Source organism: Salvia splendens, unplaced genomic scaffold (genome assembly GCF_004379255.2).
Source record: "Salvia splendens isolate huo1 unplaced genomic scaffold, SspV2 ctg704, whole genome shotgun sequence".
NCBI classification, from domain to species: Eukaryota; Viridiplantae; Streptophyta; class Magnoliopsida; order Lamiales; family Lamiaceae; genus Salvia; species Salvia splendens.
Genome location: NW_024599372.1, coordinates 85,508 through 108,389, shown reverse-complemented (window position 1 = coordinate 108,389; position 22,882 = coordinate 85,508). Strand labels below are relative to the sequence as shown.

At 32.0% G+C, this 22,882-nt stretch overlaps 1 protein-coding gene and 1 pseudogene across 1 annotated transcript; one reads left to right on the top strand and one right to left on the bottom strand.

Moving 5' to 3' along the window:
- Positions 1-7,689: 7,689 nt before the first annotated feature.
- On the top strand, positions 7,690-9,275 carry LOC121791011 (protein RGF1 INDUCIBLE TRANSCRIPTION FACTOR 1-like). Its single transcript, XM_042189081.1, has 4 exons — positions 7,690-7,933; positions 8,013-8,201; positions 8,385-8,600; positions 8,717-9,275. The coding sequence occupies exons 1-4, from the start codon at positions 7,931-7,933 to the stop codon at positions 8,741-8,743; spliced, it is 435 nt and encodes a 144-aa protein (XP_042045015.1). The 5' UTR covers positions 7,690-7,930; the 3' UTR covers positions 8,744-9,275.
- Positions 9,276-18,881: 9,606 nt separating this feature from the next.
- LOC121791012 lies at positions 18,882-20,758 on the bottom strand (annotated as a pseudogene).
- Positions 20,759-22,882: the final 2,124 nt, after the last annotated feature.

The following is a 22,882-nucleotide window of genomic DNA, read 5'->3' as shown; positions in this document are numbered from 1 at the left end:
ACAGTTATATTACCATTTTTTCATTTTTTAATTTATTTTTATTTTTTTACTCTATAAATACTCCTAATCATCCTCATTTCACACATAACTACACTTCTATTTTCTCCAAATCATCTCCATTTCCTCTCCAATTTTCATCTAACCTCTCATCACAAAATGTCCGGCGACGGGAACTCTCGCGGGTGGCGGCTCCGGATGAAGTGTGCTTTTAGGATTTTAATTATGTTTTTTTTATTTCTTTGAATTTGAAGTTGTATTTTTATTTTATGTTGTAATTTTATTTATTTTCATGAATTGTGTTTTTTTAATGAATTGGTTGGAAATAAATAAAATAAAAATGAAATTGAATGAATAGTAATTTAAGGGACGGTTAAGGGACGGAGCGTTGCAAGTTCCGTCCCTTAGTTAAGAGATGGAGTAAAAAAGTACAGTGTGGACCCATGAATAGTAATTTAAGTGACGGATAAGTGACAGCATTGCATGTGGCCTTAAAATCCTCAAATCAAGGATAAAGAATAACAGCTTTAGGGGGAGGAATCAGAATCCAGTATTTCCATTAACTTTCACTAATTTAGAATCATATTACTTTTCTTGTTTTTTTTAATTGAAACAAACACAGGTTTATAAAAATTCAGGAATAAATTAATTTTTAGGATAGAATCCTGACAAATAAACGGAGCCTAACCTAAATGTTTTTTCTTAGTTATTGGTTTGAGTGATTTGACCCTGAATTGATGTGGCAATAAGTTGTCAAAACTCCAATTAAGCCATGGAATTGGATCATTAAAATAACATCTATGGCAAGATGGATGAGAGTCAAGTGTGTCTAGTTTTGTGTATTTTAAAGCAGTATGAATTGATAACGTAGCTGCCTCCTACTAATTAAATAAAGCAGACTGCCATACATGCAGCTCTTGTCGTCCACTTTTGTATGATAAACACACGCACAAATTGTGGTATTACTAAATGATGACATTTGGCAGCCAGAGCTTGGAAATTGAATCATCTATCTCTATTACTATATTCAAATATTATGAATGTTTGATATGTGGATATGTAAACTGCGATTTGCATTGAATTTTGGTATCTATTCTTGTTTGTTGTGTGATTCATACTCTCCTAATCTCTCTCTGTTTCACGAATTAAGAATAGTGTCATTTTGTGGGAACAAGAGTCAAGATATGTATGTACATCTATTGGGAACATGCAACGCTGGGCTTTTACTTTTACTTTAAATTTTAATGTTATTTTGCACACATCTCTCGTTGTATTGTTTTTTTTTGTGTAAGAGTGGATGACATAAAAATCATTTATCTTTTAATATTATTTTATACGGAGTGATTGATTCAGTGCAATTCAAGCTAGGATGTAGAGTGAGTGAAATAGATGGAAAAAAGAAAAGAAAAGTTGTTATTGTATTAGTCCTTAGTAGGGGTATTCATGTCATTTTATCGGTTACTACTCATAGGATGTTGTTTCTCTTTCTCATACTTCGGCCTAGTTGGTGTTTTTTTACATAAAAATATACAATCAACCCATATAATTATATTGTTATCATTTTAAACATTTCGAATTTAATTAGTCGTTGCTAAATTAATAATTTTTCTCTGGGCCTCTATTTACCTTGAAAAAAATAGAATAAAATTATTCACCCAACTGCACTTGTTTATTTTTAGATAGGATAAATATATTTGGTTGGGAAAGGGTTACTTATTTGTTATTTTAATTCATATTTTTAGTTATGTATGTTGATTGTGTAGTACCCTGACACAATATAAGTAAGACACTACTACTTGACATGCATAAAGGGGGAACGAAAATAGTAATTTTCTAAGATTAAGTTATACTGTATTTTATTATATCGCAAAAATTCTATTATAGTGATAAACCAATGTCGTTGGAAGCTCAAATATATAGGAGAAACCAAGCTTAACAAATAATTTTATAAAAAATTTAAATAAAACAAAATCATGAACTCAATATTTCTCTCTCAATCCCACTCTCTTTCCCTCTCTGGCATCTTAGTATAACGCCAATTTTGGAAACTTTTTAGTACCCAATTTATTGCTTTAGAAATTATTGTTTTTGAATCCGGGCTCCTCGTTTTCAATGAAGAAATTATGGGCTATGCATTTTAGAATTCATGTTGTGACCCACTCTGAGAGCCCAAAAACAAATGTAGGCTAAAATACTAGTACGAGGTTAATTTATAGCTGAATTAAGGACACGTGACAATCTTGAGATTGAAAGTTAACTTTGTAAAGAATGGTGTTAAGTAATGTATAAAAATCGTAAGTCTAACTAGGACCATAAATAAACAAGGTGATATTTTTTATTTCCCATCTTATGAAACATGCTGCTCCATTAACAACAAAAGAAAAATAAAATAAAATAGGAATTCTGGATTGCAGTCTGATTTAGTGGGCCGAGATGCTAAGGTTTGTGCTCACTTTTTTATTAAGCAATACAAAAAAGGAAATAGGTGCAATATGGCCTATGGGCTTCTGTTTATGCAACTCATTAGCCTTTAATTTTTAAACAGGCATCTCACTCATCGTCATATCATTTTCAATTGTTAAAAATAAAACTAAATAGCAACTAAATCATATAATTAAAACTATTGCAAGATCAAATATGTACTCTAATTCGTTGCTATGTTGTTATCGTGTCGAAATCACATTCTAACTTATGCTGGTAATGGGTAGTGTTGATAAGTAACACTGCATAAATGTAGTAGTATTTCATAATATTTTCCCAAATATAAATTATGCAACTTTGTAAAAAAAATCTCACACACACAGAAAAAAAGATTAAAACGAAACTTCAGAAAAAAAACAAATAATTAATCATGATAATATCTCATAAATAAAAAATATAATAATATTTTACCCAATTAGCTTACATTGGAATGCTACAACTTTACTAGATTTAACATATCTCAATTGATTTTGTTTTATATTCCATTGTGGTATAGTTCAATTTGTCAGTTGATAAGTTTGATAAAATACAATACAAAAGTGGACTAACAATGAGATATATCCAACTATTATTAGATGACAGGGCACTAACAAACAATAATGGAGTAACTAATTATATTTTATTTTAAATTCACAAGACGTCGGGATTGACCATCTTCTATTATTGCGCCTATCTTTTTCATATTTTATACAAAGCCACCTCACATAGGAACTTGGACATTATAATTTTTAATTCAGATACCAAGCATAATCATAATTAAATGAAAATGAACTACTCCTATACATATATAAATTATATGTCTCACACAATCACATTTATAGAAATACGGTTGGGTTAGCTTGATGACCCTTGCCTTCTATTATGTAGACACTTAATAATTCAGATAACTCTCCTGAATTATTAGACACTTAATTATAATTTTTATTCAATTTGATTACGTAAGTAATGCTTTGAAAATTCTCAGTCTACATCGAGTTTCTTAGTTTAACATATATTTGACTAGGACTTAATATACATATGAATAAATTATTATAGTAATTAAATATACTCCACATAATTTTTTGTTAAGTTGGAAGAAACACTTGCTGCGCTTATCTAGAAGTAATGTTTTGCTATGACATTAGTTAAACTAACCACGCTAACTATATTTTAGTTTACTGTATTTGAATAAACTTTTTATCATGATTAATGGCGTTTCCATTGAAGTCAATTACTTCTTTATTACATTAGTAGACTAAAAAACAATTAATTTTCTAATATTACCATGGGCATGGAGGTCGTTAGACCACTCAATTAACTCCTCTTGTAGAGGATGAGCTATTGCCCATTATATTACACTACAGAGCAAAGTGAGATAATTTTTTTATTAATAATTAGAAGGGGAAATGATTTACAGAGGAATTCACAGAGAATCACTTTAAAATAATGAGATTGTATCAAATTCAAGATTACACAACATTAACAAGTTCAAAACCAAAATAGGTTTCAAAGAAATCGCTTTGCACTTGAAACACTGAATCTATTGATTGAGAGCCAAGATGATAGAGCCGATTCGAATAATGACAAACCTGGTACCTGTATGGAGCAATGTCAAACACTGTACTCCCTCTGTCCCATAGAAATAGGATAATTAGGATGACACATGTTTTAATCCATAATTTGTAAAGTAAGAAAGAAGGAGAAAAAATTGTTTAAATAATTTAATGGATGCTGGGACCCATAAATGATAAAGTAAAAAAATAAGAAAAAAGTTTTCATAAATAGATACGGATTATTTCTATAAGACTGACGAAAAAGGAAATTCGGTCTATTTATATGGGAATGAGGGAGTATAAGAATATAACAAAATTCTATTATAGAAAGAGAACTGAAACTATTGTATAAATCTGAAGATCTATTTATTCTATTATTATTAATTAGTTTTAGAATGGAATCTTAATTATAAATTTTTGATAGTGACATTACGAATGAAGGCGTTACGTCTGTATATAAGTATGTGAAAGGGATCTACAAATACTGGTTTAAGGCTTTATGTCAGTTAAGATGTGTAAGGAATCTACAATTACATGGCCAAAAAACAAGCAATTATTTTCTTTATGTAGATATAGTTCATTATTGGTGCTTGTAAAATGCCTAATGCAAGAATGTCGAAAATCAGAGTAGATTGAAGAAGACAAAAAGACAATTTGTATACTAAAATAAGTCTAAATAGAGAAAAATTCTCTCAAACAATATGTGTACTCAAAACGAATCAGTAAATAAGCAATTCTTAAATATTGGTATCTTGTTTAATTAGTTTAATTTGTACTTCATTGATGATTTTATTTGTTGATTTAGTGCAAAATATTAGTACTAACTACTATTTTCTATTGACAGAATTTTGATGATCTTAACAAATAGTAGTTGAAATATCATATTCACATCACATGTTTGTGTAGAACTAGATATCAAATTATACATATTGAAGTGTATACTAACGAAATACTAGTAGTAGTAATTAATTTTTGTATAGTAGATGATTTCCTTTCTAACTTTTGTTGGGAAGGCTGGAGGCAGATTCCACAAGATGTACCTCTTTTGTTTACAATTTAAAAGTTAAAGAGAGAAATTCATTCATCTTCCTTCCATAATAGTAATTCTAAAATGAGAATGAGGAATATGAATAATTATTAGAGTATCATTTAAATTACTATTAAGTGAAAAATGGTAGTAGTATGGCAGAATGACTCAGCAGCCTCAATTATATATGTTGACTTCAAAAGGTGGCCGTCCATGTAAGACTGTCATGAGACATGCATATATAAACTAGATTTGCTTCTCAGTAATTATAAAATTATGTTTGTAATCGACCATTAAAATTAAATTATACCCTAATGATAAAATAAATTTCTATAATATTAAATAATTATTCAGAAAACCGGAATTAATGCACAAAATAAGGTTTTTATTTTATAAAATGAAAGTTGCGTCCACATTTTTTACAGCTACATCAATTAATGTAACTAATAATTGAACTAATTTAAGTCAATTAGCATTAATAATTAACTTATGAGAAAAGGTAGTAGCTAGAAACATTGTGAGAGCCTGTCATAATTGTGAAACTTGAGATGCAAAATTTCAAGTCTTTTTATTTCAAAAAACCGTGGAAAAGATCAAGTATTGGTTTATTTGTCCTCTAACTTCATAATTGTTGAAACACATAAATGTGACTATAATGCATGGATTTAAAGATAATTAGGTATCATTAATATTATCAATTACATAAAAATAGATATGTTTTTATAGATTTTCATATTTTAAAAGTAATACTCCTACTATTTAGTTCTCAGTAAGAAGCAATATACACCCCAACCATTAAATTTTATGTAATTAATTAAAATAATAACATTGATTTTATTTTTTAAAATATTAAATTACATATATATAAAGCATATAATAATAACACCAACATGAACTTACCTTGATTGATGGATGGTGATGAAAATCTGTCACTGCAACTAAAAAATCCATTAAGAACACTTTGTAATGCAATTAATGACATTAATGATGTTAATTTGTGTTTCTAAATATATCATCAACGTTTTAAAAAAATCCTTATTGTTGGTGTCCCAACTAAAATTTGAAAACGCAATGAAAACGTCTTAAAAAAATAAATAATTAATTTATTTTGTCCTTAATTTAGGAACACTTTCTTTGGCTTTCTAATTATTATTATTTTAAAAAAAAAATTCGAACACAAAGTTATAACATCTCGAATTTTGTCTCTTATGTATACTGTACTTTTTTTTGTATTGTGTAACATATCTCTTGTTATTTCCAACACTTCGTGCAAGTCCAGGGCCTAGTGTTTTAAAAATCGAAGCAGACCGGCAGGTTCGATCGGTTTGGCTGGAAACCGTTGCCGTGTCCGATCCGGTTTGCCTCTTAAAACCATTGTGTTTTTGGGCCGTTTCAGACCGGATAAACCGGGCGGTTGGACCGGGAACCGCAGGCCGGTTGAACCGATTTATTGTAAAAAAAAATTCACAGTTTCAGCCATTTATTCCATCGTGTCAAGACCCTGTATTTTGTGCCCTTCTCTTCAGTCTTCATCACAACCCAAAATTATTCTACATGTGAGGCAGTGCAGATCTAGAGAATGACCAACAAATATTGAGACATAGAGTAGGGATTGAGAAATAGAACAAAGATTGGGAGGGGATTTAAAAGTAGAAGAGAAAGTGAGAAACTATGCGATGGGAAAAGAGGTTTCAAAATATGGAGGTGGAGATTGGGGTATTTTCTTGGCGGCGCTTGTGGGAATAAGACTAGGGTTTGACAATTGCGATTTAAATATATTGATGCCCTCATGTAGGTGGTCGTGACTCGTTACTCGTTATACAAATTGATACATATCACACAATTGCTCTCAATATTTAAAAATATAGTCCACAATATTAATATTAAGATACTGACTGCACAAACTGTAATGTAACATGCATAGGTTTCTGAATTTCACTTTACTACCTTATCTGATACTGATAGTCTATTTATAAACATCAAACTGATACAAAAATACAATAAAGTGACAATTTAAGACTCAGCCTCCCAACTAAATAAATAAATAAAAATGTTTGGTACCCTGTTTAGTTGAAGAGGCCTGAATTATTCCCAGCTGAAAATAGTACTAGAATTTCTATAATCAGCAATAAATAAAGAAATTAATTTGTATAGAACCTAATGCGCCAACTCACTAATCAATACACTATCATATCCACCACCAAATAAGATGTGGAGTACTTAATTTAGTGAACACCAAATTTTACAAAGATGTATTATTATGCTGAATACAATGGCAGCACACCATAAAATTCCCTTTTTCTTTTCCATTGATATGACATTTATCATAAAATATGAACCATTAATTAACATCTTCGTGTTAATCGATAAGATCAAGCCGAGAATATGTCATGACATGAAAATGAAAGCCAACAAATAAACAATTATTTTAATATCGCAATATTAAAAAAGAAAATCAGCTTCGGCCCAGCCTCGGAGCTAGGCCCGGACTTTGTTTATGTATGTAGACTTCAATGCTTAGGTTAGGAGATAAGAACAACACCACCCCACCCCCACCCCACCCCAACCCACCCCACCCCACCTCCTTGTCACACACACATACACACACCGCCTCCACTTGAAAACTTTCTCGACTCCACTTTTCTATTTTTCTTCGCATATAGCAATAACTTTCCTATAGAAAACGCACGAACACACACATTACACGCACACACCACCATTTTCGAGCAATACGAATTTTCTCCATAAGAAAACTTCACAGCAATTGCCTCATAAAGACACACACTCTCTCTCTCTCTCCGTGAAAAAGGGAAAAGAAGGCATTGATTAAAGCTGGCGATTGAAAACCAGGAAACCCCTGTTTTTGAAGTCAAGCCTAAAAACAGGGGGAATCATGGTAAAGTAATCCTCACTCTTCAATTGGCATTTTGCTCACCCAATTTTGTTAAACATAGTAGTTGTTTGCGATTGAACAGGGAGGTGATAAGGAAGAGAACCGATGGCCGCCGTGGCTGAAGCCTCTGCTGAAGGAGCATTTCTTCGTCCAATGCAAATTCCACGCGGATTCCCACAAGAGCGAATGCAATATGTACTGTTTGGATTGTATGAATGGCGCTCTCTGCTCTCTCTGCTTGTCTCATCACCACGACCATCGCGCTATCCAGGTACCCTTCATTCATTCATTCGCCTTTTCATCAATTCTTCACATCAAAAGAAAAATTCCCCTTTTTTAGCATTTTGGTTTCTTTCTCATTGAATGGGCTATTTATCAGCGTTGACTTTTCATTTTGCATTGGTAGATTACTTTTGAATTACTTCTGATTTTTCTCGCATTGAATTGGTGGCAGATAAGGAGGTCGTCGTACCACGATGTGATCAGAGTGAATGAAATCCAGAAGTATTTGGACATAAGCTGTGTTCAGACATACATAATCAACAGCGCTAAGGTTGTCTTCTTGAACGAGCGCCCTCAGCCTCGCCCCGGCAAAGGCGTCACCAACACCTGCCAAGTATGCGATCGCAGCCTCCTCGACTCCTTCCGCTTCTGCTCTCTCGGCTGCAAGGGTACTAACATTCACATTCCAAAATTGGACTGATAAATGATGGTTTGGTTGATTGCATTTTGTGATGATTGACTAATGGTTAATTAGTAGTATAATAATTGATTCTTGATTATCAGATTGTGGGGACATCGAAGAATTTCTAAAGATTCGGAGGCATTCACCGGAGAAGAAGGGAGCCGTGTCGGAGTCAGAGGACTCGTACAGCAGCAGCCGGAATACGAGCAGCTTCACCCCGTCTACGCCACCACGGACGGGGCTGAATTTCCGGTCTGCAAAGCGGAGAAAGGGTACTCCACATAGATCCCCAATGGGAGGTCTCCTGTTAGAAATATAGTGTCAAAAATGCTTAAAACATACCTTATGAATGAAGGGTGTAGCTCTGTTTGTGTTTAGTCAAGTTCCCTACCACATTGTACATAGAAGAAGCCACTATTGTATAGAAATGTGAAATGTAGACTAGACTAGAAACAAAAATAAGACAATGTGTAAAGTTCAGTGTGGAACTTGGAAATATAAGCCTATACTTTGTGTATTTGCATTCATCTCCTTTTGATTTCTCAAGTTGAGCTTTTGTTTTACCTAAATTTGGATTTGATTGAGTCCAATTTTAGGTTATTAATTAAGCTGCAATGGGTATGATACTAACACATAGTTGAACTCGAGCGTTACAGGAAATGGGTATTCATGTTTTTTGTTTTTTTGTTTGTTTTGGGCATCAATGAATAGTACTCCATGAAATGACTAATGAGATTGGGAAAACTAAGAGATATGATGTCCACTTGTCTAATTTGTGGAGATATTTTGATGTTCGTAATTTCTATTTATTTCATTAATTAGTGTTCACTGTTCACAAACAGTAGGGTATTACTTCATCTTGTTCCACATGCCATGTTCGAGTTTCATAATCCACATTATGGGAAATAATGCATATAATTTGGTTTGGAGTAATTGAACTTTTCGATGAGTTTTTAGTTCAACAGCCCGCAACATGGTAGAGCAGGCGCTAATTATTAGGAATTGAATTTATGATGATTAAGTTCTTTTATTTTGTACTTAGACGCTTAATTTTCACCAAAGCATATAACAAATCTTATCACAGAGTATCAAATACTTGATCAGTCTACTCATGTTACTTGCACACCTCTTAATTTTCACCATAGCATGATATTAAATTTTAAGTCATACTCAATGTTAGTAGTATGCTACACCTCTTAATTAACGGAATAGTAGTTTGATAGGGCGTCATTATCTTTATCATTTTTTTAAAAATATTCGAAAGAAAAGGAAAAATAGAGGGATTGTTATATTGAAATGCTAAATTTGGGATGATGAAATGGCTGAGGTATTTATAGAGGGACCCACCTGTGGAAGAAAATATTATTAAAATAATAATGGAATGTGTCGAAAGGTGATTGGTGATAAGAAAGCCAGGTGTATTGATTCTTGGAATCCATGGTTGGTTTATAATTTAGTTTTCTTGGTGGAGGGGTTTACAAGTTGCATTTTTGGTGGGGCCACATTCATTTATTGCCGTTGATTTGATCTAATAATTCAATAGATTGGTTTACTTTTCATCGGCATCTCAAATTTCCATATGATTGGGCTCTGCTGCTTTGGTTGAACGAAGAACCGGAATATATAGACACACCATTCATATATATATACTCCTTCCGATCTTCTAAAAGTAAGGTGTAAAAGGACGATATGAGTTCTAATTATAAATTAATAATGTATGAGAAAAAAAAAAGAAATTAAAATATTGATACTGAATAATTGGAATATAGAATAATGCGTGGTAGAAAAAAAAAATCAAAAATAGAAAATTGGCTAATTATAGGACAAATATAATAAAAGAACTGATTTTTGGTGACATTCTTTAAAGTTAATTTAATGGACAAACTTGTGTTTGTTGTACACATGATTGTAAGAATAAAAGGAATAACAAAAACATAATAGAGGTGAGAAATATTATTTGGAATGTTGGTGTCAGAAAAGTATAATCAATTATTGAGCCAATGTAAGGGTTAGATTTTTTTTTCATAAGACAATATTGTTTTGCTATATTAGTCTGCGGTTCAGAGCCATTATTGTTCCTAAAATACAAGATAGTTAATCTGATTTATTGTGTGATTTGGACTTGTTATAATCTGGGCGCGATTGAACGAGATCAAGAAGAACAACACGAAGGGAATTTTACGTGGTTCGGTTTTGGCAAACCTACGTTCACAGGCAAGAAATAGATTCACTCTTTATTGATGTATGCGTGAGGGTGGATTACAACTTAAGGCTACTGTGTATCAATCTCCTATCACTTCTAATCTGATTCTGCTATACAAAGCTAATCAAATGATGATGATACGCTCCTTGAATCTAGTGTGTGTGATATGTGTGCTCTTGGTGTTGAGTTCCTTTATATACTCAGCTCCCAGCCTCTTGTAGCTCGTGGTCCCAGCTCGAGTGTTCACACTCATCACTTCACATAACAGAAAAAATGGTTGACAACTCGCAACAACTCTTTCCAAAAGATCTAACCAATCTCTTCCCTTTTTCAGCCATTGATCTTCTTTCATGAACATCCAACGACTCTCAATAGGTGATGCATGGTTATATCTAACATGACTATCATTGATTCACATCCTATGTTCCGTATAACTATCTTATTTGTGGTACAAAACTAAGGAACTTACATTACCATTAAGATTTATGACATGCATGAACCATGTCAAGATCCTTCTTTTAAAGCGCTTCAAATATTTCATGTGTGATTTTCAAGATTGGTCCCATGATGACATGTAGCACAATTATTTAAATAGTTTGATAATGTAATTTCATATGATTTGTTTGACCATCATAAACTTGGGTTTGGTATGTAGATTTTGGGATAAAAAATGACTAAATAACCCTCAAATAATCCAGGTAAAACACAATGGAGATGCTTTTGTAGGCACTTTTACAAATTTATACTTTCATTAGGTCATTGTACCAGTACAAGTTTTATTTCATTAGACCATTTTACAATTTTTTTATTTCATGTGATCGCTGTAATAATACATTTTGATATAGAAGGTTTTTAAATTTTTATTTTGATTAAGTTGGATCTTTATTTATCGAACTTTAGAATTTAATTGATTTTCATATGTTAAATAAATTTATTTTTGATTCAAAAATATACAAGGTACATAAAAAAGAAATAATATGAAAAATTTATCATGTGATTTCTAGCTTGATTCGAAATAATTATACTATATTCAATAAAAAAAATAATCTTTTCTTAAATAAGTATATAGATATTCAGTTTAAAATTTGAATGTATGCATAAAATTTTCAGATAGATTAATATATAATTTATTTTAAATTAATTAATGTTTATAAAATGATTTTTAATCTAAAATATCTAAACTATTCAATTATATATACAATTCATGTATATTTATCATTATGTAAGTATCTAGTATTAGCACTATCTGCACATTATCGTTTTGTGTTTTGAAGAGAAAGGAATCTACACATTATCGCTCCAAAAAAACATGTGAAAAATATGGATAAGTGTCACCCTCGTGGGAAATGCCACTAACTTTTACTACTGTTTAATTTTCGCCTTTTGTCCCATTTAATTCTAATGTACCCTCATCTTTGTTTATTAATTACTCGATCATCCACACACTTAACCTTTTGGAGCCGAAATGGAGGGTAAAGAGTAGTGAATATGCATACAATTATGACTTTGATTTTATCATCATCTTCTTATAATTAAGCGTGAAAATTTTAATATTGTTTAGAATTTTAATTTGGTTACTTAAACCTTGAATACTACTTGAAGGCTATTTATCATAAAACTAGCTACATTTTTGCCATTGCTAGAATAAGTACCAAGATTTTGTATAGAAACAAAAATTAGAACAGATTTTAGCATACTTTAATCAGTTGAGAATATCTTGTAAATTCGAGTCATAGATTAGTACTGTTTATTTATGTTCTCTAAGTTTTTCTAAAGTTTTCTTCATCGATTCTTACCAAGTCCAAGAGAATCAAACCGCATAGATTTAGAATTCTATATATATTTATTCTCATTCCCTTTCTTCCGTTTCACACCAATTATCGGTTCTTCCTCTTGGAGAACCCCCTCAAATATATCCTAAACAATCAATAATATTAGTAAAATGTTTGAACTACATTTGGAAATTAGGGGAATAATTGAGAGAGCCCCAAAGAATAACAAATGAAGAAATCTCAATCAATGTCTAAGATGAATCTCGCATGGGGATTAATAAGTTGTTGGTCGATCTCCATCATTGTTTCGTTTCGTGACAAAAATCATAGCCCCAACCGTTATCGTTACAAACTTAATAGTTCGTGCCTTTGATTGATATTAGAAATAGTTTAAGATATATTTGAAGCTCGACAAATAATCAGGGCCTCTGTAATAATATCGATAGTATGTGTCACATTTAAAACATGACATAATTCAAGTCTTTTAAAATAAATTAAATAACATTAATTGCTATTTTGGTTTAGTGTAAAAAATCTCCACTCCTTTTGTCCTACTTATGTTCTAGGATGGTTACATTTGAAATGCACTACCAAGTGAAGACTACTTTGAGCCATTCTCCAAAACAGAAAAGGTCGTCAACTTTGAAGCCGCAATCTTGGAAAAGTTGAATCATGAACAAGAAAATATTGTACTCCACTTAACAATAAATACACACCTTCAATTCTAAGCATATTCACATCCAAAAAAAAATACAAGGCGTGATGATGTGCTGTATTAGGGTGAGATCACAAGATATAAATGTATTTATCATAATAAAATAAAAATATTACAAACAATAAAAGAAAAAAGGGATGTAGCCTGTCTGTGTCCCAGATAGTGGGTTTGCAATTCAGGTTCGGCCCGGGGCACGACCATTGCCAAGCACATTGGCGCCGAGACTACCTTAGACATGTGCCGTGGCCCGTGAGTGCCTCCTGCCTATTACCAAATCCACCGCCATTTTCAAACAAATATATATGTCCATATCATTAGTTTATTAAGTAGTAGTCAAATTATTAACATTGTGAGTTAACACGGTAGGTTGTTTTACTAAAAATAAGTCAAACTCAAATTTGGTTTTCACTTTGTGGGTAGTGAAAGCCAAGTAAAGAGGCACTCGGAAAAGTGAGGAATGAGTAAGATATGTGAATCAGTCTCCACTCAGCCTTCTTGCCCACCCCTTTGTTTTTTTGGCCATAAAATATCAAAGTTAATATATGATGACGAATATATACGTCCTACTACACTAGCACTATATATGAAACTTACCATAAAAATAAAAGATGACAACACGTGGAAATGTGGAATGATCTCCATAGTTCTATTATTATTTAGAGTACCCGATCTTTCACTTTCACACATAAATGATACTTGATCTTTATTTTATACTATCGTTTTTGGTACTTATAAATCACGTTTTTGGTACCTGATGCAATTTTCACCTTAAAATACCCTCTAAACAAATTCATTTTTTCATTTGTGTCATAAAGGATATTTTGGGCATTAACAAAACTAGTAACAAAAGTGATAGTATTATAATATCTTCTCTCACACCATGTTTATCAGCAACCCACCAACCCAACCCAACCATCCATTTTTTCAATATTTAATTCATTTCTATCTCATGCACATCATCTTCCACATCATTAATATTCATCCAACCCAACCACACATATTTTCATGGTTTATCAATGACCACCCAACCACACTATTATATATTTATTTTTAAATTATTTTTAATACTACTATTATTACATGAAATACTTATTATTATAAATTTATCGACAAACGTAATAAATGACAAACTAAAAATTATAAAAATAAACAAATAAAAAACATAAATTACAATAATTGAAATACGAAATTGAAAATACATAATTGGTGCTAAAAATATTATTATCATCATCGAAGAATATATTATTGTCATCATCCTCCATAGCTAGCAACAAGGGAAACTAAAAAATATGAAATTCTATTAAACAATAAGGATTATAGGAGGAGAAAATATGATATTTTTTGTGTGTAAAACTATAGCAAATGTGGTCTCTATTTATAGAGGAAGAAAAATTATAAATTTTGGTATAATTTTTATAATTTTGTAATATAATATATTAAAGATATATAAATTATTAAAAATAAAAATATCAGCCAATGAAATTGTGTCATTTGGCATAATCTCATTGACTGAGTGGTGAAAGGGATGGAGAGACCTTCGGTCGGTTTGAAGAGAGAAAGAGACTCATGTCAAGGAGAGAGAGACTAATTGTTGAATAATTTTTTTTATTTATATTTGTGACATGGAGGTCGAGCCCCACAACCGATAAACATGGTCTCATTCTCCTCACTCTTTATACTATTATTATAAATCAATATTAATATTATTATTTTGATATTATAAATTAACAATTAATTTATTTTTAATATCATTTAAATACTTAATCATAATTATAGTTATAATTATATTTAATTATTATAATAATATTATTGTTATAATAGTAAAAACTAGTAGTAATTAATAAAAAATAATAATTATTATTTTATATTAAATTAATAACTAATCAATATAGTCTTAATCAAAATTTAAAATTGTGAATTGTATTCATAATGATAAAGAGTTGAATGTTTTCAGTTAGGTGTTTCAACCCTAAAATGAGTATACATAATTTAATTAAAAATATACAATTGATTTAATTACTTTATATAATTAATTTAATTAGGTGTTTTGTTATTAATTTATTTCATGAATACAATTAGATGTATGTATAAAACACTAAAAAGAAAGAGGAAAAAAGAAGAGAAGGGAAAAAGAGGAAACATAAAATAAGGAGAAAAAAGAAAGAAGAAAGGAAGATAAAATACTAAAAAGAAAGAAGAAGTTGAAGAAAAAAGAAAGAAGAATAAACTAAAGAAGAAAAAAAGAAATAAGAAAGGAAGGAAAAAAATCACATATTTGGTTCTATTTAATTGAAATTTCCAAAAATATTTTCTATAGTAAAAAAATCACATGTTTGGTACATAGAGTTATTTTTGTTATGAAATACCAAAATCGATATAAAATAAAGATCAAATATCATTTACGTGCGAAAGTGAAAGATAAGATAAGAGATATAGTTCACTCTATTATTTAATATATATGGTAGATGTCGTTGATTAGATGCATGTACAGCAGTAATCAGTAGACATCTCGAGGTTTCCCTTTGTTATGGATGTTTAACTCTAGTGAAGTAGTACTATACAAGTTATAATGTGATTGCCCCACCTTTCCTACTTTTTTTTTTGTTTGTTTGCAAGTGAAAGTTGAAGGTGTAGCCAAATGTCATCTTTGGTTTATTTCGATAATCAATGGATACTATTAACGTTTTAATTACTCGATTACCTGGCCATTGTAAAAGATGCGAATGAATCAAAGAACAAAATATGTTTTATTATTTTATATACATTGTTAGGCCTAACATTTAATTAAGAGAAACAAAACAAATTATTTTTGAACCCATTTTTGGGAATTAAGGCCCAAATCTGCAGTGCTTTATATGATCATGCAACCAATAAAACATCTAAAAAACATTCCCAAAAAAGTGTAGAGAAAAATCATGTCACTGTTATCGCTATTATTTAGCAAATCGAGTGGAGTGTTATATTGCTAACTCAATACTTAATTGCTAATTATAATTAAATAATAGCCATTAGATATTCAAATTAAGGACTTAGATCATCAGTCCCGAAATGTCAATACGATCAACAAAAAACGTCAATAAGGTATTAATGTTAATTTATAACAAATTAGTTGTAATTAACTTTTAAAAAATATCTCATAACTTTAAAACGCATATAACTTTCTCGATTTAAATTATTTTTTCGCACAACATATATCAAATTAAAGATAATTTCATAAGGATTCTAACGAGATCTCACTTGCATATGTTCCAATGTCAAAATTTGAAAATTTTTTCCAAAATTTTCAATTTTTTCTTACAACAACAAATGTCAACATGATATATAAAATATGTCAATATAATACATGTAGAATGTCAATATAAGCAATGTGTTAACATTCTCAAAGCATTGTGTTAATATTTTCGAAACACTATATTGACATTTTCATCCAAAACACTAATTTGATAGTTTTTTTTTATCTTTTTCGATTTAATTAATAAAAATGAAAATTACACGTGGCAAATTGTAGACAACAAGTTTTCTAAAATCATATGGTCTTAAGTAGTTAGCAATTAAATGATCAGTTAGCAATTGATCACTTCCAGCAAATCGAAGTAATCATATTTCATCTGTGCAGCACGAATAATTAATGTTTGATATGAAAATTTCCAAATTCAAACAAATCCGAGTGATGGAATCAATCATTTTTTAGAGCATCCACAGTGGTGCGGATGTCCCGGCGGACATTCCCGCGGACATCCCAAAAACACCTCCTGCCACGTCATAAGGACTTTCCACTGGACTGCCACGTCATAAGGACATCCCACTGCACAGTGACGGACATCCCGACGGACTTTCCACAATAATAAAAATTTACAAATTCACCAAATTAAACAATTTACGGAATTTTCAACGAGTCGTATTTATAGAATTTTCAACGAGCCATATTTATAGAATTTTTTAAAAAATAATAAAATAATCGGGACGTCCGCGCGGACGTCCGTGGAGTCAACGCAATGGCGGACGTCCGCAAGGACGTCGCGACGGACGTCCCGGGACGCCGCGGAACTCCGGTATCCGCGTCACAGTTGCACAATGACGGACGTCCCGCGGAACTCCGGCCGGACGTCCACCGGGACAGGCGCCATTGTGGAGGATGTTAAAAGAGTGTGATCAACCGTTCAATTTCCTTTGTTTATTTAAATAATTCTACTAGACTAGGGTAATAAATTTGGTAAGTTGCTTTTATAGAGATGATGAATTCATTTAGAAAGAGTTTTCCATTGTCCATGGGCTGAACCCAAAAAGCCTGTAAGTTACTGAAATTACTGAAATTATATTCTTATGCATTTATATAGTTTCAATAAGCTGGCCCATTATGGTAAATGAATTTGTAGTTACGATTTGGGCAAGTCTAGCAAAGAAATTTGTTGTCTCTTGCTTTTTATGTCAATATTTATTCAGAATTTAATATTCAATTTTGCTATTGAAGTGCAACACTATTTAATTCACTATTACAAATTAGTTTTAATATTCAGTTTTATCATTGGATTCAATATTAATTAATCAGAAAATAATTTTGAAACACACTTTTTTGTTAATTTTTTTATTATTAAAATTACCAATGGAAAATTCTATTACTAGTAACTATCGACGAACAACCTATCAATAATCTTCTCTATTTGTCGATTCGGATGACATTTGTCCTCGGTAGTCTAACAGTAAAACTATCGTCACCCATCTGTAACTTTTTTTATCATCGTATTTTGCATTGACATTGTTTATGCATGTTGGTAAATTCGACGATTTGGGTTTAATAACGGAAAAAATTGTCACGAAACTCGCTTGTTAGTGTATTTTTAAGTTAGTTCAATAGCAATCTTGTTAGCAACAATCTAACAAATAACAAATCACAGTAGTATACGTTTCGACATTCTTGGAGCACTTCATCCGGAAACTTTCGGCGCATTCACCAAATAATGAAAATCCCAATAACTTTATTTCTTTTAAGTAGCGATAATATCAATATGTGGGGTACTGACTACTGATCTCACTATTTATCTAAGAATTTACTTTTTGAAAACTATGAAGAACTAATGCATATTCCTTCTGCGTTCACACATGCATGCACCTTTTCCTTTAGCTCTAATTCAAATTCAATCATGAATTCAGATTACTTAAATTCGGAATTGAAGATAATTACACGTAATTAGGAATCGAATTACAAGGATTTCGAATATTCAAATTAATACAAATGACTACATATATATATGATATGCCACTATCATAGAAAAGTCAAACAAAAGCTAGTTATATTATCTTGAAATCGAAAATTTTATAGGCTTGAATAAGGTTTTAACTAAAAAGATGCAAATTAAATGTAAAAAACTAATTGGACAAGTAAATCCTAATAACTAGTTTTAAAATTAAATTAAATCACACTATAGTGAGATTAATTAAAGAAATGAAAATTAATTAAAAAATTGGTCGTGGGACAACAGATCAAGTGCCCTTAATTATAGTTTCTTCATATATAGATTAGAGTGCAAATTTTGTAAGCTAAAGAGCCACATATATTACACATTATCCCAACAAAATAAATCAAAGCCCAGTAAATAACAAGTGACAAACTAGCTAAATCAAAATGTCCCCCACAAACACATTCAAGAAGTAACTCATACTAGCAAATAATAGGAGTAATACAAAGCACATCACCTTTAATTACCTAGTAAATAAGTTTAATAACAATAGTCCCATGAAAGATTGTTAGTTTCAAGTGTATGTATTACCTTGCTTGTACTTTTTAAAGAGATCTTCAGTCTTGGCTTTCCTAAAAGCACAACATCCAAATACATAAACCGCAATGAAAGCGACAAGAGTGATGATCAAAATCATGTCTACTTTGATCCATTATTTCTTGAGATTTGCAAGCAATCCGGCTTTGCACGAGTCGCAAGAATAACAGAGCTGCGTTTGGTCGTTGCTCCATTGCACACAGTCCGTGTCCGCCGCATTGTTTATGGGACTGATCCAGTATGTAGGGTTCACGAACGTGTACCCGCATTCTGTTGGCGGCTTGCAGCACCCCGACTGCAAGCCGGGATGGACACATTTTTAAAAGTCATATTAGGAAATGAACATATTTTTTTAAAGACAAGGTCAAGTTAAAATGATTAATTACCCTGTTTATCACCTAAAGTAAGCACTTCTTATAAAAATCAATAATCAAATATGTCCTATATTAAGGGAGTATTATTTTTTATATTCTCATATGTTTTAATTATAGGGTAAATGATTTAAGGTTAAAATGAAAAATACAAAGATGGGGACCAATGTTTTCAAAACCAGACCAATAATTGAATCAACAAAGCTATTGATTCATGGTTCAACCAGTCAGACTGATTTAAAAAGATAGAAATAAAAAAAAAACTTCATTAAGATAGAAATCCAAATTTAAGTCTATTGTTTGAAAAGATTGCTCAAGCTCAAAGAAAAGTTATGTAACATGTTTTGCAGAATCATGTTTTGTGTGGTAATCAATCTAAGAATAATATTTACAGCACCATAAAGCTACCAAGCAAGTAGTAGTAGATTAAAAGCTTTAGTATAATAAGGTCACCTTTTGCAGGTCTAAAGAGTAGAAGTTGTCGGACTGAATTCTACTACTAAATCACATAAACTCACTTTCTTGATTCTTTTAAAAGATGAAATTTGAATTAACTTCAACAAAATAGAGTAAAGCAAAACCACATACACACTAGAAATGAAATTTGATGTCCCATTTTATAAATTTTTTCCTTTCCTTTCCTCTTTGTTGACAATTGAGATTACCTGCAAAGGAGTGATGGGAGCATTGAAGAAATCCTGAGCCGCGCGGTAGCTCTGATTCAACTCGGCGCAAATGGTGGTGGAGCTGAGGCAGCTCCTGATCCTATCCCACTTGTACGTGCTGCTAACGCGCTGCCTCAGCCAGCCGGAGTAGCCGTCGAGATCGTACTCCCAGTAAGTACGGCTGGGGACGGGGTGGCCCCCGCCTCTGCTGGTGACCATGTAGATGAATACAACCAGGCAAGCGAGAAGTAGAATGAGGAGAAGCATGGCGACCATGTAGGCAATGAGGAGCCACTGGATCCTCCAAAACCCTCCCACGAAGCCGGCCAGCGCCGCCACAAGGATGAGCACGCCCAGGATGATGACCGGCCACTGCAGGATCTTCACGCACGCGTTGTCCGCCTTCGACGACAGCGTTATCCCCGCCCATATCACCGGGATCGACAGCAGCATTGCCACGAAGTTGGCCCCGCCGATGATGTTGTTACTCAATGCCATCCTAATTAAAAATGGCTTTTTTGGGAGATGGGAATTGGGAAATGTTTTGTTTAGTGGGAAAAGGGTTTTGATTATATGATGGACTTTGTTTCGACTTTTTCAACGGGAGACAGCATGTAAAGTGAAACATGGGGAGAAATTCGTTGCTCCAATGCAGGTTTATGCTGTCATCACATCTGATTCATTTCTCAATTTCTTTTCACGGGAATGGCATTGGATTCTTTATTAAGTTGATATTAGTAAGAAAATATTTCCTTTCATCAATACTTTTATGGATTTTGTAGGACCATGCAATTAAGCATCATTTATATTGTATATGTAGTATTGATTTAATATTAAGCTATAATTCATTTAATATTCAGTACTAACATTTTTCTTGTCACATATTAACGACAACAAAAATACTGTATTCCGCTAGTCACATTGCATTTGTTTTTTCACTTTAGAGTTTCAATTGAAGAAGAAATATAAGTTTAGGGTCTTTTGCATTAAGAGCATCTCCAATGGCGGCGAGCGGGCCGGCTAGCCGATTTCCGGCGCTCGCCGGTTCGCTCGCCGAACCATTGTAACCGGCCAGCGCCATTTCGGCGAAAAAATCGGTGAGCGCACGCCGATCCGCGAGCGCTGGGCGATGCGCTCGCCGGTCTGCTTGCCGCCATTGCAGGCTCCGGACCGGCGAGCGGAAATTTTAATTTTTTTATTTAATGTTTTTTTTAATGAAACTCATTCTTGGTTGTTTCTCTTTTATAGAGACATCCTTGAATGTTTTATGTTCCACTTTCGATGTGGGACAAACTCATTCTTGGTTGTTTCTCTTTTATAGAGACATCCTTGAATGTTTTATGTTCCACTTTCGATGTGGGACAAACTCATTCTTGAGGATGTTGTAATGTTATTTTAATTTTAATGAAGCGTGTTTTTTTAATTAATGTACTTTTTAAAATTTTAATATTATTATTGAATTTTCTCGTATCTGTGTCGTAAATTTAATTCCGTATTTTGTGTGATTGTCAATTATTATTTGTTTTATATAATTAGGAGTGATGTAGCTAGACTATTGCTAGGCTTTTATTGCTGGGCTATTTGCTTGGTCTGATGATGTGGTAAGATGATTTTTAGTGCTGATGATGTGGCAAGATGAGTTTGTGGCTGAGTTATTGTTGGGTTACTGCTGGGCGAAAGTCCCTGGAGATGCCGTTATAAGCAATTAGTAGCGGGTTATTGACGGGTTTCTTCAACTGCGGGCCTAAACGTGGGCTTCCCACTTTTTTATAAAACTATGGCCTAACTAATAAAATATTACCATCAACTCTCATCTCGTTTTACAATTCAAGTTGATGAATAGTTAACTTATACTTTAGCAATGAAAATATTAATAAATATTAATTTATTTCATATTTTATATTATAAATTAATTTCAATAATGTTGTAGGCTAAACTTCAATAATATTACATTCCCAAAGTTTGCAGAGTTACAAATAGTATTTGGAAGTCCATAAAATTTAGCGTTAAATTCACATAATTAAAAAAATAATTATTTGAAAATTTCACATAATTTATTAGTTCTAGTATTTAAGAACGTCAATTTTGATTTCGATAAAATATTATTCAAACATGAAAAATAAATATCTATAACGTAGACGAATAAAAGCATTTAATTTGTAGTGTAAAGATGAAAAAAGATGGCAATAGCTATTGCTGATCTAGGCTAAAACTTGGAGTTCTCACGGTCACGGTGATACACTTTTTTGTGGGCTCAAACATTCGAGCTAAAGTTCGAAAATTGGGCTTTCAACTACAATTAATCTAGGCTACTTGTCGCTCAAATGAAAGATGATGGCACCCATTTATATGCACTCCTACAATTTAAGAATGAGAAAGATCAAATCCTCATTCCTCCCCAACTAAAATAAAAAGAAAAAAGAAAAATTGTAATTATAAGATTGAATATGCATCCTAAGACATGGATCATTCTTCATTTCTAAATTGGACTCCAATATAGTATGATGTGGAAGTCTGTCTGAAAGGACTTTATGAATTTCCATATCATCATCATATGACTTTCTTTTTGTTCTACTTGCTCTTGTTAATCGCCCATTACTCTTTTTTTGCTCATCACATAACGCATTACTAAAAGTGTATACAAAGTTGAATAAAATGCCCCCACTCGTCTCAAAAGTTGCCCACAATACTCAATCTTCAACAGAAAAAAATATACTAGTACTCCCTCCGTCTCATATTACTTGCACTGTTGCTTTTCGACTCGTCA